Raw genomic sequence first — 19453 nt, forward strand, 5'->3', positions numbered from 1 at the left:
ACGTCGCCTTTGGCGGGCTCTCTTCGAGAGAGTCACAACGCCCTCAACGGTGGAGGCATTGGCGAGAACAGGGTTGACCTGGTTGGAGGTCGGCGGAACTTCACCCGACGCAACTTTGGCGTCAATCGGGGTGAGATCGTCGTTGGTAGCTTCAACTTCTTCGTACCAACGTACCTTTCTCCTGGAGGAGAACTTCTTGGACTTGCGGGGGTAGGTCGATCCGGACGAGGATGACAGATACTCCTCGAACTTTTGCTGGTCGAATTCGTACTCGACCTCCTCCTCAACCGGGATCGAGATCCGCGACTGCGACGCGGCGATCTCGGCAGCGAGATCGGTGGCTCCCACTGTGGTCGCCAGATTGTTCGTGGGAAAAATTGTTTTCTTCTTTGATGATTCCATTGATTACTTTGTTAACAGTTTATCGGTTACAAAGATCCGGTCTTTTTATAAGATCCGGTTACAACAGAATCAAAAGAAAAGAAAATTACAACTTTCCTTATTTGTCGAACGAATCGCGAGATCCTGTTTTGCGGTCTCTCGCTTTTGTGGGTTCTTCGCCTACGCCGGGGTTAATCCATGGACCACCGCGCGATCTTGATCCGGTCGGATCTACACGGTATAGCGGGTGTTATCTCACGAAGGAAATAACAACCGGGGGGAATTAATTCACCAAGGAAATAATCGCCCTAGTAATCGAAATCGACCAAGCGAAATCGAGACTCTTCTCGGGATCAAAAACCAAGTTTTGATCCGGAGGATAACCGTGTAGATCTCAGATCCGATCCCTCTCGAACTCCTGCCTTATTTGACTTGGATGATCTCCGAGCACCGGATCTGATATGTCCAAGTCTTCAAAGTTCCAAAGCTTTAATCTTTTTAAGTTTTGAGATCTCAATCCGGCAGAGCTTCGCCTCCAAAAGTTCCCACCCTTGACAAATGAACCAATCTCTCCTATTTATAGGCACTCAGATCTGTGCCTTGGCATAGATCTGGGTCGGCCACAGGTGGCCGGCCACCTATGGGTGGCTCCGCCCCCCGGGCCCCCCATCGGGTTTGGCCGAGCCACCATGGGGTGGCTCGGCCATGGCCGAGTCGCCCGGGTATGGCGCCGTTGTGTCTGTTGTCCGGTTTCGCGGTTTATTGGTTTATCCGAGTTTTATTGTTGATCTGGACTCTGATTTGGTGTCCGGATCCTGATTTGGTAGTAAATCCGCCTTGGTGTTTGGGTTCGAATCCGTTCTATGGTTGAATGACTCGTTAACTCCCCGAACCGTTGGCTTGATTCCGCACGCGAATGGATGCATTCCGTTGCTTGCGTGCGATTCGTTAACCTCGTCTCCTCGTTAATCCGCTTCGTTGCGTGTCACTTGGCTTTGGTGTTGTGGACTGACGCTCGTGTTTAGATACGTCACTCGATGGTTCGTCGGTTTGTGCCGAGCTGTGCTAAGGGACCTATAAGCAGTTTTATACGCCTATAGATCCTACGAGGAAGGTGGTTGTAGGAGATAATTAAAATTGGTTCTTATGTTGTGTGTGTGACAATTAGAAGTGATGAATATGATTGTGGAGAGATAGAGAGAGTGAGAGTGATTGTATGTAAATTAAAAAAATGAGATTAAGAGTGGAGAGATAAAGAGTGGATGTGATAAAGAGCGAATATAAACAAAACTAACAAAAGGGAAGAAAGAAGGATGAAGCGAATAAAATCAAGAAACAAATGAGAGAAAAATAAAGAAAGTAAAAGATGGAGGATTTAATTAGAGATATGAGGAATCTAGAATTAAATCAATTAGCTAATTTTATGTAATTTCTAGAGTTCCCATAAGTATTAGTTCCACATCTTTAAAAAGGGCAATTCGCTAGAGGGTTCTAGCCTCAAGGCGAATCAAAGAAAGAAAAAATAGATAATAATAAAAATGAATCCCATGAGGGTTCTATCCTTAAGACGAATACTACAAGAAAATAAAATCTAGACTACAAAATAAATTGTAAGAAATAAATACAAGAATTTAAAGAAAGAAAGTAAACACATGAAAGTAAATCTACTCCACAATTATGAAAATAAATATAAGGCAAGAGGGTTCTAGCCTCTTGGCTATTTAAACAAGACAAGAAAGCAAAAAATAAATTTAATTACAAAGAGAAATTTTACATCCCAAGAGGGTTCTAGCCTCAAGGTGATAGCAAACATTCATCTTGATCTTCATCTTCATAATCACATAAAGAGAAGAAAAGGAAAATATAAAGAGGTAAAAATATTTCTTATTAATTAAAATAAAAAGTTATAATTTGGAAGGTCTTCTATATTAAGAGTAACACTCCTCTCCAAAAGGAGTTTTTACAAATAGATAATAATACGTTTAAGTCAGAAATAGATTAAACAAGTTTGCAGAATCTAGTTTCAGGATGTTATTCAATAGTTTTTGCCTACCTTAGAATAGTAGAGATTGCCCACTATCTATGGGGTTGGCAAGAGCACCTTAGTAATTTAACCAAGTGGGTGCAGTCAACTAATCAGACCACACTTTACACGTGCTGGTAGCCGGTTGAATGAGTCACGTTTGTGTTCAATGTGACAATGGTAAGATGACTGAAGTGCTAGCATGGTCCAAGTCATAACTTCGGCCTAAAGAGTCGTAAAGACTCTGAACCCAACATTAAATGTGATTGTGATTGGGTGGCGAAGTATGACTGTTGAAGTTGATAGGTCTTTTTGTCATTTGAGACACTCTTTAGCGAGGCCCATAGATGCCTTTCGTCTTGGACTTGGGCTCTCAGAGAAGTCGGTGATGTTCACACCTGAGGTGGGCTTTCGGATTTGTAGGACTCGGCTAGTTAATTACTACACATGGCCGACTCTCAAGAGTTTATTAAACTTAGTAAGTCTCAGGATACAGTAGGTGTAATTATTTTTTACTTTTTTTTTTTAATTCTACAGATTTTTCTCCACCTAATTGGCTATAGCATTTCTTGTAAGTTTTTAGTACAAAATGCAGGCACTTTACATTTCATTATTTTAAAGCTGCAAACCAAACAATGTATTTATAGAATTGGTTGCTCTATTTACTCATGCAACACCGTTTACATCCAATCAAACAACCTTTTAGTGCTTAAGTTATTATAACCATACTTCTCCTGTACAAAATAATCTATCAGAGTTTAATGAACTCCTATTCACTAAACACTCAAGAACCTTTTGGGGGTGGGGTGGGGCGGGGCGGGGCGTTGGGGTGTAAATAATTTAAAAGTAAGGAGGCAAACTGTAATTTCTTAAGGTATTAAAAACAAAGTCTTATGTAATCAGGGGTGTAATAGCACTCCCAAGTTCACAAGTACATCCGCCCCTAAATTCACATATTTGTTTCCCCGACTTGCTGCTAAACATCATTTTTTGGGTCGATCCAACCATCTTTCTTAAGTAAATCGGTCCAAGCTAAAGCTGAATAGACAAAACCAAACTAAATTTATGTTTTCTCAATTCAGTTTAGTACCACAACAAGGATGGTCCTATTCGGTTTAAGTAAAATTTGTCTCAACCGAGTATTTGCTCATCCTTGCAGCTTTTACTATATATTAAAAGAACCCTTCGTTTTGATTTGTGTGAGCCACGGATTTAGAATGTCATAAAAAATAACCAAACTTGCTCTTACAACAAACTAAAGAAAAATCCTCACACTTCAAAAAATATTCAAAAAATCTAACATATAATTCATTATTTTGACAATTCCACTACTACGTACTCTTTCACATTTTCCTTGATGATTCAACTAGAACACTTTTTCACGCAACATAACGGTGAGTACGAATAAATCCTCGTACATCCATGTCGGTTTTCTGGGTCCAACTATTCACACTCCCAAACAGTAACTTTGGGGGTGTGTGAGGACTAAATTGCCCTTCTCCCAAACCAAACCAGACCAAGTCCAAAAGGGCATTTTCGGCAATCCAACTCCAAAAGTTACTGTTTGGGAGTGGATATAGCAAACATGCGGTTTTCTTCCGTGCTTCGAGTTCCAGAGCACCGACCCGATTTGGAATCCGACCGGTATGTCCTCGGTACACGTTAGTTATCTTAGCCCACCACCACAGCACACGCCAGTACGTCCTCGGGACACGTTAGTTATCTTAGCCCACCACCGCAGCACATCGCAGCATCCCTCATGACTCACGAGTAAACCCCAGACCTAGGGGCTGTTTGGTTGTATGTTTTTACCATGTAAAATGATGGAAAATGTAAAAAAGTGGGTCCTAATGTCAGCTTTCATCACTTTACATTGTTTGTTTAATTTTTTTTTACATGAAAAGCTTATACCTTTTGATGAGGTGTCACCGAAAGCAAAATCACCAAAATTAAGGACTGTTTGGTTCAAGTTTTTTAACTTGGATCTTGGGCAGAAAGCCTGCCAAAAGTGTCCTTTTGGCATACTTTCTGCCCAAGACCCAAGAGAAAAAACTTAAACCAAACGGGCCCTTAGGAGTGATTTTGTTGGAAAGCTTACACTATGTCATAAATGTGTCCAAAAAAATAATTAAAAAGTCAAAACTTGTAGAAAGTGGTGAGGTGGATAACCAATTTCTATTTTGTGTCATAAATACTCTAGTTTATATTATACTATCCAAACAATGTAATACTATTATTTTAGGATTCACAAAGATTCCTAACCAAACAATATAAACACTCGAATAAAAACTGATGAGGTGGATAACCACTTTTTATTTTATGTCATAAATACTCTAGTTTTATAAAGCCATCCAAACAGTCCCCTAAATACCAAAGCCCTCTCCCCCCTCTTCGATGTCGACGTCCCTCCTCGGCCTAAAACCCTCGATTTCCAATTCTGCCCTCCTTCCCTAAGTCCGAGGGCGATCCCGCCATTTCCTTCGGAACCATGAACCGGGCGTTCCAGCTGCGGGTGGACCCGCTGACCGGCGACTCGGAGTGGATCGTCGTCGAAGAGGAGGGAGACGACGATCCGAAGGGGCTTCTAGAAGGTTCTAGACCTCTTCTGGCGAACACCTCGTACCTCGATATGCTGAACGATTCTTGCAGGAACCGAGCTTATCGAGCTGCCATCGAGAAGACTATTTCTCAGCCTTGCCATGTTTTAGATATTGGGTTTGTTAGTTTGTTTGAGGAATTGGCATTTTCGTCCTTTAATTTCTTTCAATTTTCATATTTGCCTTTCTTTCTCTTTGATACTTATGGTGGGTTTCCTAATTCCTATTTGGGTATTCGCACTTTGTTACCCTATAAGTTACATTTTTTAAAAAACTTTGATACCCCTCGCAAAGTTAACATTGAAAGTGTCAAAACTTAAAATTTCAGTTTGCATATTGGTATCAAAGTATCAAGAACATAACTTTGAAGTATCGAAGTTCAAAAAGGTGTAAACGTAGGGGTGTCAAAAGGTGGGAAAGAAACTTTAGGGTATCGAAGTCCAGAAAACGGTGTAAATTTTGGGGCATCAAACTGTCGGGAGTTAAAAATGGGGTAAACTTTGGTGTACCAAAGTGAAAATAACCCTATTCATTATTACAATTTGCATGTCAGTCCTTGCACTATGTTAGGGAGTTCACTAATTGAGAGGAGGGGAGGGGAAGGGAAGGGCAGCAAAAATAGGGGAAAGAAACTGAGCGGACGGAGGGAAAATATTTCTTCTCGTTTGGGAGTTCAGTAAGGAGAATGGAGGGGAATTTAGGAAAGGGAAGGGAAGGGAATTTATATCAATTTAAATATATACCTTACATGTTATTATAAGGGCGTAAGATTCTTTTATGGAGGGCAAAACTGTCCTTGTCACAAATTACATTGTTTTTTTTTTTTTTTTTTTTTTTTGGGGGGGGGGGGGGGGGGGGGGGGATATCTTAATCACATCCATCTCCCTCCCCTGCCGTTCCCTCTAAAATGAACTCCTTCATCTCCCTTCCCTTATTCAAACATTGTGTTACGCAGAAAGTATCTAGTGGTTCATGCCGATGCTACTACGGGTGAAACGAATTTGATGTGGATCAGTTATGCATTTACTATATCCTTATCCTTTTACTAATAATGGAGCCAGATACGAATATGGATGAAGTTCAGTAATAAAAACCTATATCATCTGCCAAAGTTGACTCAAATACGGATTGGATGAGTAAAGTAAATCGGAAACATGTTGAATGTAATTGATGGATTAAGTTGAAGCAGATAATTGTGGTTTCCAATAATAATTTTAGTGAAGGTAATGGGTTTTTACTTTTTACTGAATGGAGGAAAAATAATCAATTAGTTACATAGTACTTAGAAACTCAACTAGAGTTGATTTTTAAAATTTATGGGCTTAAAATGAAAAAAATAGAATAACATGTCGATATATTACTCTCGAGTGTTTGATGTAAAATGATTTCTTTTATAGAAATTGAAAGTTAAGGTTTCTATGTGTAAATTCTTTATGGTTCCATTTGTAAACAACTCTGTGTCATATGTATTGTAAAGGTGTTGACTTTGCATACAACTAGGATTGTAGTTTTCGTTATTAGTTATGAATTGTCTTTTTAGGGCAGGGACTGGACTGCTCTCAATGATGGCAGCACGGGCAATGATGGGACATGGAAGGGAAAATGAGGGAAAGGTGTCGGCATGCGAGTCATATCTTCCTATGGGAAAGTTAACACGGAGGGTTCTACGAGCGAATGGCATGGAGAGGATGGTAAAGCTCTTTCATAAGCGGTCTGATGAGCTCCATGTGGGGAAGGATCTAGACTCACGTGCAGATGTGCTGGTAGGTACTCTTTAAATTCTTTGCAAGTCTTTATTTGATTCACAACAAACAAGGCCTTTGTTGTAAGTATTCAAGGTTGATAACATATGCCAATTAAGCTTATCAATAACTATAACAAGGAGAAACTTAAGGTCAATCTGTGAAGGCGTTCTAGTACACCAAGGAAGCAGGGAATAGATTGGCCTTCTACAAGCTGTTTTCCACTAGATACTGTCCTATCACATATTTTCCTGATTCCATCATTGTACTGCTTGTTTCTTTTCTGAAGTCCAACGTATAATATCCCTAGGTACTGAATGAAAACATTGTTCTACATAAATGAACTGTATAATGACCTCTTTCTTATATGTAAGTATAATGTTTAACATTTTTTATCGTGTTCCATTGAAGAAAATTGCCATTGTGTAATATTCTAATATGCTGTAATCCAATTGTGGAATCTTTTTTCGCCATGAACTGTCTAGTATTGGTACATGGAAATATTTGCTTATTGCAGATGGTTCTTCCTCATTCTATAAAAATCAAAATCATACCTTGGACAATACATAGTTCCACTGTAATAGACAATGCAATCTTTTCTTTTGTGTATATAAATACATGTTCTTAATAGTCTACCATCTTTCTGCTGCCAAAAATTGTCTTATATTTGTGCAGGTTAGTGAGATTCTCGATTCAGAGTTGTTGGGTGAAGGATTGATACCAACTCTGCAACAAGCACATGACATGCTGCTGGTTGAAAATCCGAAAATGGTTCCATACAGAGCCATAACTTATGGTCAGGTATCTGTTTATTTTTTCGTAGGGTAGTAAGTAGGAATTGCCAATGTTTTGATTGGATGTTTACTAATGAATTTCCACGCACTTCTGTTTGCAACTAAGAAATTTCACGTTAGTTGCACAAGCTACTAACATATATTAATAATTTTTCACATCTGCTTTTTTTAGAGATTTAGCACTATTCCGATGCTTACAGTTCAAAAACTTTGTGGATATCCTGACTTGTGGGATTGTCGCCTGAAAGGAAATGTGCAAACATCAACTACTTATTACTATTTGTTCAATTTATACATTGCAAGATTGTGTAAGACAGATCTTACATGGTTGTTACTTAACAAAGGGTTTATCTTTGGTGCATTTTTGATGTAGTGGGAAATTAAATAGGGTATAGTTACATATTCATTAATCATTATAAATAAAATGTTAAGTAGTTAATTCGATATGTGATGCTCAAGATCTTTATATACAATGATGGAGCACTGGATTATCGCTTAATTAATGCCACTGAATTAGTTATGTATATTTTTTTGTAAATGTCACTTGCTCTGACTATACGTATGATTTTTTTACGTATAATCATTTGATGAATTATTCTTTTGTATGGGTTTTTTATGCATATATGCTATTTGATAAATTATTCTTTTGCTCTTTTAACCCCTTAGAAGTTCAAATTGCACGCGTACCCTATACGCATATTAAAATTGCTCGTAACCTCTTCAAGAAGTATTTAAAATTCTATGTATGCCCATGATATTAGTATCCATAAATACGTTAGTTAACTCTAGGTAAAGACTATTTTACTAGGAGCTAAATATGCTAGATATCATTTACTTATGTGAAGCAATAGAGCTTGTATTGTAGATAGTGAAAATTAAGTCATGAACTTTTATGGGGAAAAACTTTATTGTCAATAACAAAAGCCTGATATGTATAGGTTAAATATGGGTGCTTAATATTAAAGCAGATTTTCTAGATATAATAAGGGTGAGCCTGAAAGAATCATAGAGAGTACTGTGATTTGCACATCCATGATTGTAACTAAGTTCTTAAAAGATTCAGTAACAATTTGACACAGTTTATTGACAATAAACTAGAGTTAGTTGGATTTAGCTAACGAAATAGTAAATTTGTTCACAATAGGATTTTGGATACACATCTTATATTCGGTACCTTTTGAAAAGTAAATAAGAAAAACACTAACTTTCAGAGGGTATAAATGCAAATACTCTTATATGTATTATACTTTATCACAACTTGGGTAGAACTTGGCAAAGATCAATCCACATGGCTAATTATTTTAGATAATTGTTATCATGGATGGATAATTATGGTTCATATACAAGAGAGGATCTTCAGTTAGCGTATGTTGATTGCCAATGTTAGTTTGAAATCTGGCTCTTCAGTTAGCGTATGTTGATTGCCAATGTTAGTTAGAAATAGGGCACTGTTACAATAAGACAATTCACTTCTACATGGTATGCCTAAGTCTTTAGATTTATGAGTTTCCTTTAGATTTTCTTCTTGTGGTTGAGTATAGTTTATTTAGGAAGGTGAACAGCCTGGTGGTTTTATAGGTGAAATAAATGATGCTCTTCTCCACAGTATAGACACTCAAGATAGAATCCGCTGCCCTACTGTAAAAGGTGAAAACTTAATTTGAAATCTGGCTCTTCAGTTAGCGTATACAAGAGAGGATCTTCAGTTAGCGTATGTTGATTGCCAATGTTAGTTTGAAATCTGGCTCTTCATTTAGTGTAATGTTGATTGCCAATGTTAGTTAGAAATAGGGCACTGTTACAATAAGACAACTCACTTCTACATGGTATGCCTAAGTCTTTTTCCTTTGGATTTTCTTCTTGTGGTTGAGTATAGTTTATTTAGGAAGGTGAACAGCCTGGCGGTTTTATAGGTGAAATAAATGATGCTCTTCTCCACAGTATAGACACCCAAGATAGAATCCGCTGCCCTACTGTAAAAGGTGAAAACTTAATTTGAAAGGAGTTATTGATAAAAGAGACGAGGCTTGCTCAAGTGATGTTGTGAAGAGGTCATGGAGCCTAAATCGCCTCATTATGATGTTGACTATGGTTAAGCTGTGTTCATATTCGTTGAGTTATGCTTGCTAACTTCAAGTGAGCCTGTTCTTAATTCCTGGAAAGAAAAGCAGGTGCGAAGCAACTTTGCCTTTATATAGAGGTCACAAGGTGGGTGGAAATATTTTCCCTGTTTGCAAAGTAATTTAAGCTTATGCAACTAGGGAGCATTTTCTTACGTTTAAAAACAAAGTAGAAGTAGGCTATTATGATCATACATTCTGTAGAATAAGCATTTATCTTTATGGTATGTATATGCTAAGTGAAGAAATTGGAACGCATTTCCTATGCTGTTAATGTTACCGGTTAACAATTCACTAATGTATATACAGCATGTGTAATCCCAATCCCGTGGTTTTATCCTCACATACCACCAGCAGGAAATACATAATTCTGGAGGAATAGCTATTACAATCAATACTCATATTCCACTTCTTTGCTTTTTTTTTTCCAATATTGGAATATAACAATGATAATGTTCTTTGGACTATGTTTAATTATCTAGCACTCCGTTGTTATATTAAAGTAAAGCTCTCTTTTGCATTTTAATTAATTGTTTTGAAAGAGTTGAAGACCACCAACCTGGAGACATTAGCTTTTACTTTTAGGGTATTGGAAGAACTTATGCTCACATAGATTTTCTCTTTCTGATGCTCCAGTTTGTCGAAAGCACATTTCTGTGGAAGTTGCATGATTTATTTAATCAAGAAGCTGACATACCTGATGGGATTCATCTTGTACCGGCTGGTTTAGAGAGGATTATAGATGTAAAACCTAGGCAATATGCTATGCATTGCGACGCGATATCCCAAGAGATTAAATTGGTATGAGCATGAATATTTTCAAAGTTGATTAGTTCTGTAGGAAACTAACTGGAATTTACTCCTGATGTATTATTAATCCAGTTATCAGAACCATTCAAAATTTTTGACTTTGACCTTTGGAAACGACCAGACAGTTATAGAGAGGTGGAAATGCTTATAAAAACAACTGGTGATGGAAGGATCCATGCTTTAATATCATGGTACATAAATTCAAATCTAAGAAAGTATTTGGTAGATTATTTCAGAAACTGTACATTATTAGACCTTTCTGCAGGTGGGTGCTTCAACTTGACTGTGAAGGGTCAGTATTCTACTCTACAGCTCCTAGATGGATAAACTCTTGCGATGTGCAAAGTGGAGCACCACACTTATATTGTGAGTTCAAAGATTTATATCTTAATCTGATAAACAATTTCAATATGTACTGGATAGTGTTCAATGGTAACTTTTGAGTATATTGATCATTGGTTATTGGTTGGGACAAATTGGCGGCCAAGTGGGAAAACTGTTCCAATGGAACAATTTTATCCATTTGGGATATTTTGAGTGGAGCAAGTGGGAGAATGTGGGATAATGACATAATATGAGCATTTGATTTGACAATTCATGTGGGATAAATTATGATGTGACACCTTATTAAAATATAATTTTATCTATTAATTACTTCTAAATTAATCTTATCCAATTGGTTTAGTATATATATAAATATAAACATTATTTTACTTTATATTAAAATATAATATGTTGTACTATAATTACTAATTAATATTTATTATTATTATATTACATTACATTATATTATATTAGCATGCTATACTATATAATAATTAATATAATATATAGATCAATATATGTTAATATATTTTAATACTATAATATTTAATATTATAATTATTTTATTTATATCAAAATTAGTAATATGTTATATATAATCACTACAAATTAGATATTATTAATTGGTATATTATATATTAAATTGATTTGTTAAGTATTCCTACGGATTAGTATATAATAATTGAGATAATATATGACAATATATTTACTGTAATACTTTAATTAATGATATTATTTAATTTAATACATTATACACATCAGTATCATAGGAATAATTGTATATGTATAAAATATATACATATTTTACTTATATATAAATAACTATAATAAATTATTTATATAATAATTGAAGATATTATTACTTTGATACGTTATATATCAATGTCATAATATTTTATAATATATTAGCATGTATTAGTTAAGTATAGCAAAAAGGTTTGAAAATTATCCCAATTGCGTTCAAAGTGGAACAAAATTGTTCCAATATGGAGGATGGGGTAAATTTTTACTATTGGGACAACATTTTTGTATATGAGTGGGGTAATTTTATCCCAAGTGGTGAAATTGTCTCACTAGTGTTCCAAAAAACCAATAACACAGAAATGTATTATCCTTGTTCCATTGTCCCAATGAATAACACTATGGAATAGAATCCCAAAATTATCCCATTATCCCACCAAATGTCCCAATGTGTAACCCCCCTAGTGAGGTCTATGGAAGTTCGAATATCTGCAGCTTTCTCCAATTCATTGATCAATTAGTGTACTTTTTATATATCAATTGGTTTTCAATCGAGTATCGGTATTTTGTATTGCTTCACGCCATGATAGTGAAACCTATTAGTCTGTTAATTTTTTCTTAGGCAAGTATTGGCTCTTATATAGACAATTTTGTCACAACTTCTTGTGTCAAGCAGTTGCCCATAACTTAAAAGCTTTTTGTGTCAGTATCCATGTATCTCTCTAATTTTCTGCTTCTGAGTGTTGAAGTTAACTGCCATTTCCCCCTTGCTAGGAAACAAATGCTTACAAGTTTTGTGATGTAATTTTACCATTGCATGTTGTCATAATTGTTTCTTTACTAGGTGGCAGGGAGTGGTGCGATCATTGGAAAGAATGTGTTTGGTTCATTCCAGGGCCAGGAATACCTGTATACAAGGATAAATATGTTCCTGTAAAAGCTTTTCATGATGATATTAGCATCTCTTATTCTCTCCCAGATAATAGCTCAACAGACACTGGTGGCTTGAAGCCTGAGGACTGTCATCTGATACTAACACCAGAAAAAGTTGCGGTATATGGGGACAAAGCTTTTAGATCTGCAATGTCAAAGTCTGCAGAAACTGCTGTGAGAATCTATTTTACTCTCTTGAGTTAAATTGTATAGATGTAGACTTCTCCTAAATGATTTATGAAGCTTATTTATGGCACTTGTGTCAGCACTTGTGGGATAATTTTCTTTTATATACTTGGTACCAATTATTCTACAAGTTGGGAGCTCGAAAGGTACCTTGAGCAGTAGTAACCCTCTCATTATGAATCACATGAAGGCCTTCCTAAAAAAGATGATACTTGTGAAGAGACAAATTAAATAGGGTACATGCAGGCAAACTTAAATGTCATTCCGTAGATCTGAACTTAAAGACCTCTTGGAAATGTGCCCTTTGATGCTTGTTTAGTTGATTACTTTACCCATAATCTAAAAAAGTTGATGGTTCATGGCAAAGAATGTTCAAGAAGCAATCTTGAAGTGTCTTCAACTTGTTTTAATAGACTTAAATCAGTACACTTAGATGAGATGTTTGATAAATTAATAGATCGTTTTACTGTAAAAGGCCAAGCTTTGATCAGACACTATGTATCAGGCAATCAAAACAAAATTTTCCTGATTTTATGAACTTCCTGCGGAAAAGTTGGAGTGAGGGTTATTTCAAAATCAAAGAAAGAGATGAGTGAATACTAAGGTTTTCCTTTTTTTTTTTGTGAATTGACTGCTTCGTTCATACACCCTAGAGCTTTCCTCTTTCCTACCAGAACCTTGCAAAAAGCCTGATGTAGGAGTAATCAATACTTGTTTCTTTTTCTTCCTCTTAATTTTGTAAATTATAAGATCTGCTAATTTTGTATCTGTGCAAAAGTTCTAGTGTCTGTTTGGTAGTAATATACAAAAGCCTTATGCCTTTCCTTTTTGATTGTCCTCATTTCCTTTCTAGTAAAGCTTTCTTTTCATCTTGTGCAGTTGCAGCGTGCAAGATCTTGTCCATTTTGTGTTGTTGCTGATGATAGTGTATTCTTAACAGTTCTTGCTGCATCATTTTCGAAAGATTGTACTGTTATTTCGATATTCCCAGGACTGCAAGAGCAAGGTACCAAATATCTGCAAGCTGTTGCTAATGCTAATGGATTCTCTATGGATTGCATTGAAGTTGTTGGCAAAAGGGCACCATGCTTGCTTAAACAACATTCAAACAAAAGAAAGGTATCAGCTTCATGGATATTATTAGCTCTACTTCTGATATCCTCTATTTAATTAAAAAGATTTTTCAGTAACATCGGTGAATGGTGAACTTTAGCTTTACTTTTGTTGTTACCGGGTAGTGTTGTCTCCTAATATGATGACCATTATTAAAAAGCTCCTACACATGAGCACCATACATGTGTGGAATTATGGTGTTTGGGAAACATCTAATCTCCTAATGGTGTATCTCAGAAGTAACTCAGGTATCCTGGTTAACTTCCGAGTGAAAAGTTCATTAATATCACTATTGTGGCCTTTTTGTGTACTTTTTTTAGTTTTAAGTTCTTTTCTTTATTGGCTGTCCATTTTATCTACTTCATATAATGCACACAATTATGTATATCTTGCAGATGGACAATGTGATGTAGGACATCTAGAAGATCGTATTAGTTAGGATTTTTTAAGAATATGATTTGAGATATTTGTTTAGGATTGGATCTATTATTTAGTAGATTTGTTATCTTGTTGATTTTGTTATTTTGTTAGATTTGATGTTATCAATTATTTAGGATTATGATTTTATTTTATGGCTATAAAAAGGATTGTAATGTTTTATTTTGGAAAAGAAAAATTGATGAATAAAATACGAGTTCTGAGAGATGTTTTGGAGTGATTCCATAGGCGTGAAACCATATTTTTTTGATTAGGCGTTCGTGTATAAAAATGGCCTCTTCAATTGTTTTTAGAGATTAGATGCTGCGAGTGAATCCGGTTTAGTCTATTTTTCTTTTATCTTTCTTTATTTGGCCTTTTATTCACAAAAAATAAAAAAGCGAGAAAATATTGTTCACGGGTACTGTTCACCCGAGCACTATTTATCATTACTTCTGTTCCGCATCATGTGGTATCAGAGTAAGTTCTTGTGATCCACAGTTATTATGGGTAAATAGTCACTTCCTCCTTCACACCAATATGATTTCAATCCATTAAAGTTTGGTTCTTTATCTTATTTTTGTTGTTTTGATGGATATGAGGAGCCATATGATTTTGAAATTTGGATTCAAGATATGGAGGATATATTTCTTATTTATGAAATGTTTGAAATACAAAAGTATTTATATGCAAAGTGTAGTCTCAAGAAAAAAGCTCATGAATGGTGGTCTAGAAATTATTTAGGTTATCGTTCAACTATCTATTCATAGGAGCCTATGAAATTTCTTCTAGAAAGGTGACATTCTTCTCAACCAACTAGAAGATATTTTTGTTCTCTCCTCTACCCCAATTAGATTTGGCCGCACGGTCAAAGTCTGAGTTCACTACTAAGTTAGAAATAAAAATAGAAGCAAAATTGGAGATGGAGCCACAATCAAAGCCTGAACCTGCATCTGAACATGAGCTAGAAAAATATGCATATCAAAAGATTAATCTAGAATCTAACCCTGAATTAGAACAAGAAGAGAAAAATCCAAAGATAGATTTAGAGCTTGAAGTTAAGCCTTCGATAATGGACTTTGATATACCAGATACTCCTCCACCGACCTGTTATCGGGTTCTACAAATATTACTGAAGACTTGGGAGACTATTGAATCAAATTACATAAAAGCTATAGAGTTTATCATATTATCCTTATTTAAAACTCGAGGTTGAGTTTTCTCCAACAAGGGGAGAACTGAAGTAGGACACAATCACTATTCAGATTTGATCTGGATTAAAGATAAATTTGTTATGATTTTAGATTTGGTTTTGGTTTTAGATAGGTGAGAATTAGTTATTTTGTTTGGTTGTTTTGATTTGAATTGTGTTAGAATTGAGTTTGTTGGATTTAAGATTGAATTGGTTTTAGAGATAGTATAAGTTTTTGAATTTGTTTTCGATAAGAATTCCAAACTCTATAAAAGAGGGAGGAGATTTCTTTAATGTAGTGGAGAGCTTATGAAGAATTTATGAAAGTTGAGTTGAAGAAAATTTTGTGTGATTTTTCTATGGTGGAAGCCCCTGTTTCTCGGTGTGAGGCCAAAAGGGTTAAGTGTCAGCCTATGATACCCCGACACGGCAATTTTGGCGCCATACCCGTGTCGGGTACGGTTTGTATATGTTTCCACACCCAAATCGTGGGGACATGGGAGAAACTCATTTCCCACGTGTGAGAGAACTTTTGGAGCAGTTACGTTTAAGGAAAATGAGTTTAGCTGAGATATGCAAGGAAGAAGACGACACACACTCTCTCTTATTTTCGTAGTTTTAAATTTGTTAGTGGAACATGACATCACCATACACATGGGTGCTTGACTAATTGCTTGTCTTTTCTTTAAAATTAATGGCAATGCTAAGAATGAGAGATGTGTTCTCATATTTAAATAGGTATGTGTGTGTGTGTGTGATTCTGTATATATTATACTAACTCATAATTAATATATACATATTTACCTTATATTTATATATCTATATATATATATATATATATTATATATAGAATATTAGGATAATATTAAATATTTTTATATGTTCCATCATTTTTGACTGCTTATGTGGAATGTAAATGTTAAAGGTTTTCAACATGAGTTGTACTTTTATAAATCTTTAAGCGAATGATCTTACTTTATTGAGAATTGGATTAAACATAGTAAACATTGCCATAAGTTAATATAATTTGAAAACTTATTTGACTTTATATTCTACGATAAGCCATCAAAAAGAATATTATATATATATATATATATATATATATATATATATATATAATAAGTAAATATTGAGGCTATAGTATATAAGTATACTATATGGCAGCAGTTCAATCATCTCAGAAAGGAGTCATATACTCCAACTCTTCATGACGAACAATTGCTTAACAAAGAACATTCTAGTAGTCCATCATAAGTCTTTTATAAAGACATTAATAATATCATTAACAATGGCAGATTAATCCTGAACTGTTTACTTCTATAGTATGAAAAAGTAAGATGACTGAAAAAGGAATGATGACTCGATAGTTTTATACTTAGAACAAGAGGATATTCCTCTTATGAGTGATCCTGATAAGATTAGACAAAAATATTTGAATAAACTTATTACCCAACCCTAAAATCTAGGGCTTGGATGAAAACATTAATAATACAAAAGGAAATGGAAATAACCCACTTCTGGAACAGTGAAAATCACAATGTTTCATCAAGCTTCAGTAAATGTATCATTTAAAAAGTCATACAACCAAGAAATTGGGCCATAAATCCTAATCAGGAATTACCCTTAGTAAAATTCCAGAATACGAAAGAGTTATACTATTTCAACTATTGGGATTATAAGCAGGCATTTTACAATATATTTCTATATTAGAATCCTAAAAATAAACACACATGGTTAATAAAACTATGTCCTGAAACACTTTATAAAGGGCTTCCTTCTTGGTTCTTCCATTGGTGGGAATCTTATGGTGCTAAAATGACTATCTTACCAGAACCTATAATGAAGTTATACTCTTCATGGATAGAATCACATCCTCTAATATCTTAAGATGAATGAGATCCAAATTGTGGATGGTTTATGTGCCATATATTTCTTTGCAGAATCCGAGATACCATAGATATGGACATGGTCAGTAGAAACAGACTGGACAATGTCTCATATGCCAATCTTGAAAAGAAAATTCTATTGCAGATGGTGGTCTGAAATGGTGATTGAAGAAAAAATCAAACAGATTGAAGAAATTATCCAGAAGAATAATAATATTCTTGAAAATAATATGACTCGTGAAATTCAAAAAGAAAATCCAATGCTTAAAATAGCAAAGATGATCCGAAGGAAATATCCTCAAGCTTCAGTAGCTGAAATTCAACAGAAATGTTTAGCACATTTAAAAAAGCAATTTCTTGAAGCATTTGAAACAAGTGATAATAAAAGGCAATAGTTCTACTGGAGAAGATATTGATATTCAAGATGCCCAAGATCCGGATGAGGATGTTGATAATCTGTGGAATGAAGCAATGAGTGTGCTAGATAATATCAAAACACCAGATATTAAAGGAAAATGTATTGTTTAAAATTCCTATTGAGTTAGAGCCTCGGGGAGCCGCTCAAGTATCACTATCAGACTTTAATAAAGTCACTTTTAAAAAGAAGCTTTTTAAAAAAGATATTCTTTATTGTTTAAAAGCAGCTTTTCAAATGATATTTCTTACTTTTTTAAAATCAGTTTTTTCAAAAGTCACTTTATACAAAGCCGATGTCACGTTAAGATATTCTCGAGAATTCTGAAGACGTTTCTGAAGCTTATAAATAAAGAAGATGGCAGAAGGCAGAGGGCAGAGTTCGAAAGAGAGTTGTAAAAATCTTTAAGAGTTTGAAGAAAAAATTAGAGGTGTGAGTTAAGAGTGTGTAAAATTAGTGAGTACTTTGTAATATATAGTGGAGCATAATAAAGAGGAAGTTATCTTAGAAATCGGCCGTCTAAAATTGCAACTTTTTTTATTCTGTTTTGATTCCTGTTCAAAATTGGTGTCAGAGCCTGTTAGGCTCAGTTGTGTCTGGTTGATTTACTTTCTTATGGTTTATCTTTGTAAATGTTAGTTAATAAGAATGTAGATTTAATATATGTTCTTTTTTTCTATGATTAAGATCTTAGTTGGTAATTTTGTAGGACGTCACCCAAATCGCGCTGTGTAAAGCCCTGTTGTAGTCAAGATGGCAGGTTAGGGTAGTGTAAGACGTTAACAGACGTGCAATATTAACAGCTAGGTTGTTTTTTACGGAAAAGAAAGAAAAATTTTAAATCTATATCCTTATTGAGTAATATTTACTAGATAAACCAATAAGAATGTTTATGTCAGACATCATAGCAAGCTCCTCCAAAACAGCCCGTTATACGGGTAAAAAGGTAAAAATGCAAAATTAAGTGAATATAATTCAGAAATTAAAAGTCTAAATAAATGGACTATCCTAGATGTCCCTAATAGAGACATTTATAAAGTAGGATTTTTAGATTATAAATCACTAATTGCTATTAAAACTCTTGACACTACGGTCGACAGAGATGAACAAACTATCCAATTACTTGGACCAGTAGATATAAAACCATATATGGATAAGTATAAATACCTACATATAGGGTTAATACAAATAGCTTTTAAACCTTTGACATTACAAAGGTTAAATGCATCCATATTAACATGTTTAAGAGATGCAAGATGTCTTAATTGGACTCTTTTTTCTGAAGGGAATAATGGAGACCAGTTTATGTAACAGTCTAGTTTATTTTAATGTTTATCCTAATTTAAGTCTGTCTTTAACAGATCCAAATATTCTAGAAGCAATAAGCTTAAATATTAAAACACATGGATATAATTTCATATCCAGATCTGAAACTATAGCCATTATATACAGAATTCATTTTAAATTCTAACTACTCTAGCTCCAAAGGCAAAAATTCGTTCTAAACAAGGTAAAACGGTTTTGGTAGAAACTATTGTTTTGACATCAAATGTCGCAGTAAATAAACAACTTAAATGGGATGAAATAAATTTCCCAGATAGTTGGGTAATACCCAATGCAATCCAACATCAACCCGTAATTAATCAAGATATTGATCAAATTGCTCAAACGGTAAATGTTGAAGTTGAAATTACTTTTAATCCATCTAGAACTATTCGTTTATCCGATGCCACTAGTACATCTACTGCTAGAAAATCTATATCAATGTCAGGTTCTTAT

General features: G+C 34.9%; 1 protein-coding gene across 2 annotated transcripts in view; it reads left to right on the forward strand.

The window, feature by feature from the left end:
* LOC109823019 (protein arginine N-methyltransferase 7) overlaps window positions 4760-19453 on the forward strand; it is a 43367-nt gene continuing 28673 nt past the window's right edge. Inside the window, exons 1-8 of one of the 2 annotated variants that reach the window (XM_020389338.1) lie at window positions 4760-5119; window positions 6542-6764; window positions 7419-7544; window positions 10294-10458; window positions 10540-10658; window positions 10733-10833; window positions 12377-12639; window positions 13531-13770. In XM_020389338.1, the coding sequence (XP_020244927.1) occupies window positions 4893-5119; window positions 6542-6764; window positions 7419-7544; window positions 10294-10458; window positions 10540-10658; window positions 10733-10833; window positions 12377-12639; window positions 13531-13770 (1464 nt within the window). In that variant the 5' untranslated portion in view covers window positions 4760-4892. The remainder of the gene's footprint in view (window positions 5120-6541; window positions 6765-7418; window positions 7545-10293; window positions 10459-10539; window positions 10659-10732; window positions 10834-12376; window positions 12640-13530; window positions 13771-19453) is intronic. The other variant, XM_020389345.1, reaches the window with a different exon arrangement.

This window comes from Asparagus officinalis, chromosome 1 (assembly GCF_001876935.1).
Source record: "Asparagus officinalis chromosome 1, Aspof.V1, whole genome shotgun sequence".
Classification (NCBI taxonomy): Eukaryota; Viridiplantae; Streptophyta; class Magnoliopsida; order Asparagales; family Asparagaceae; genus Asparagus; species Asparagus officinalis.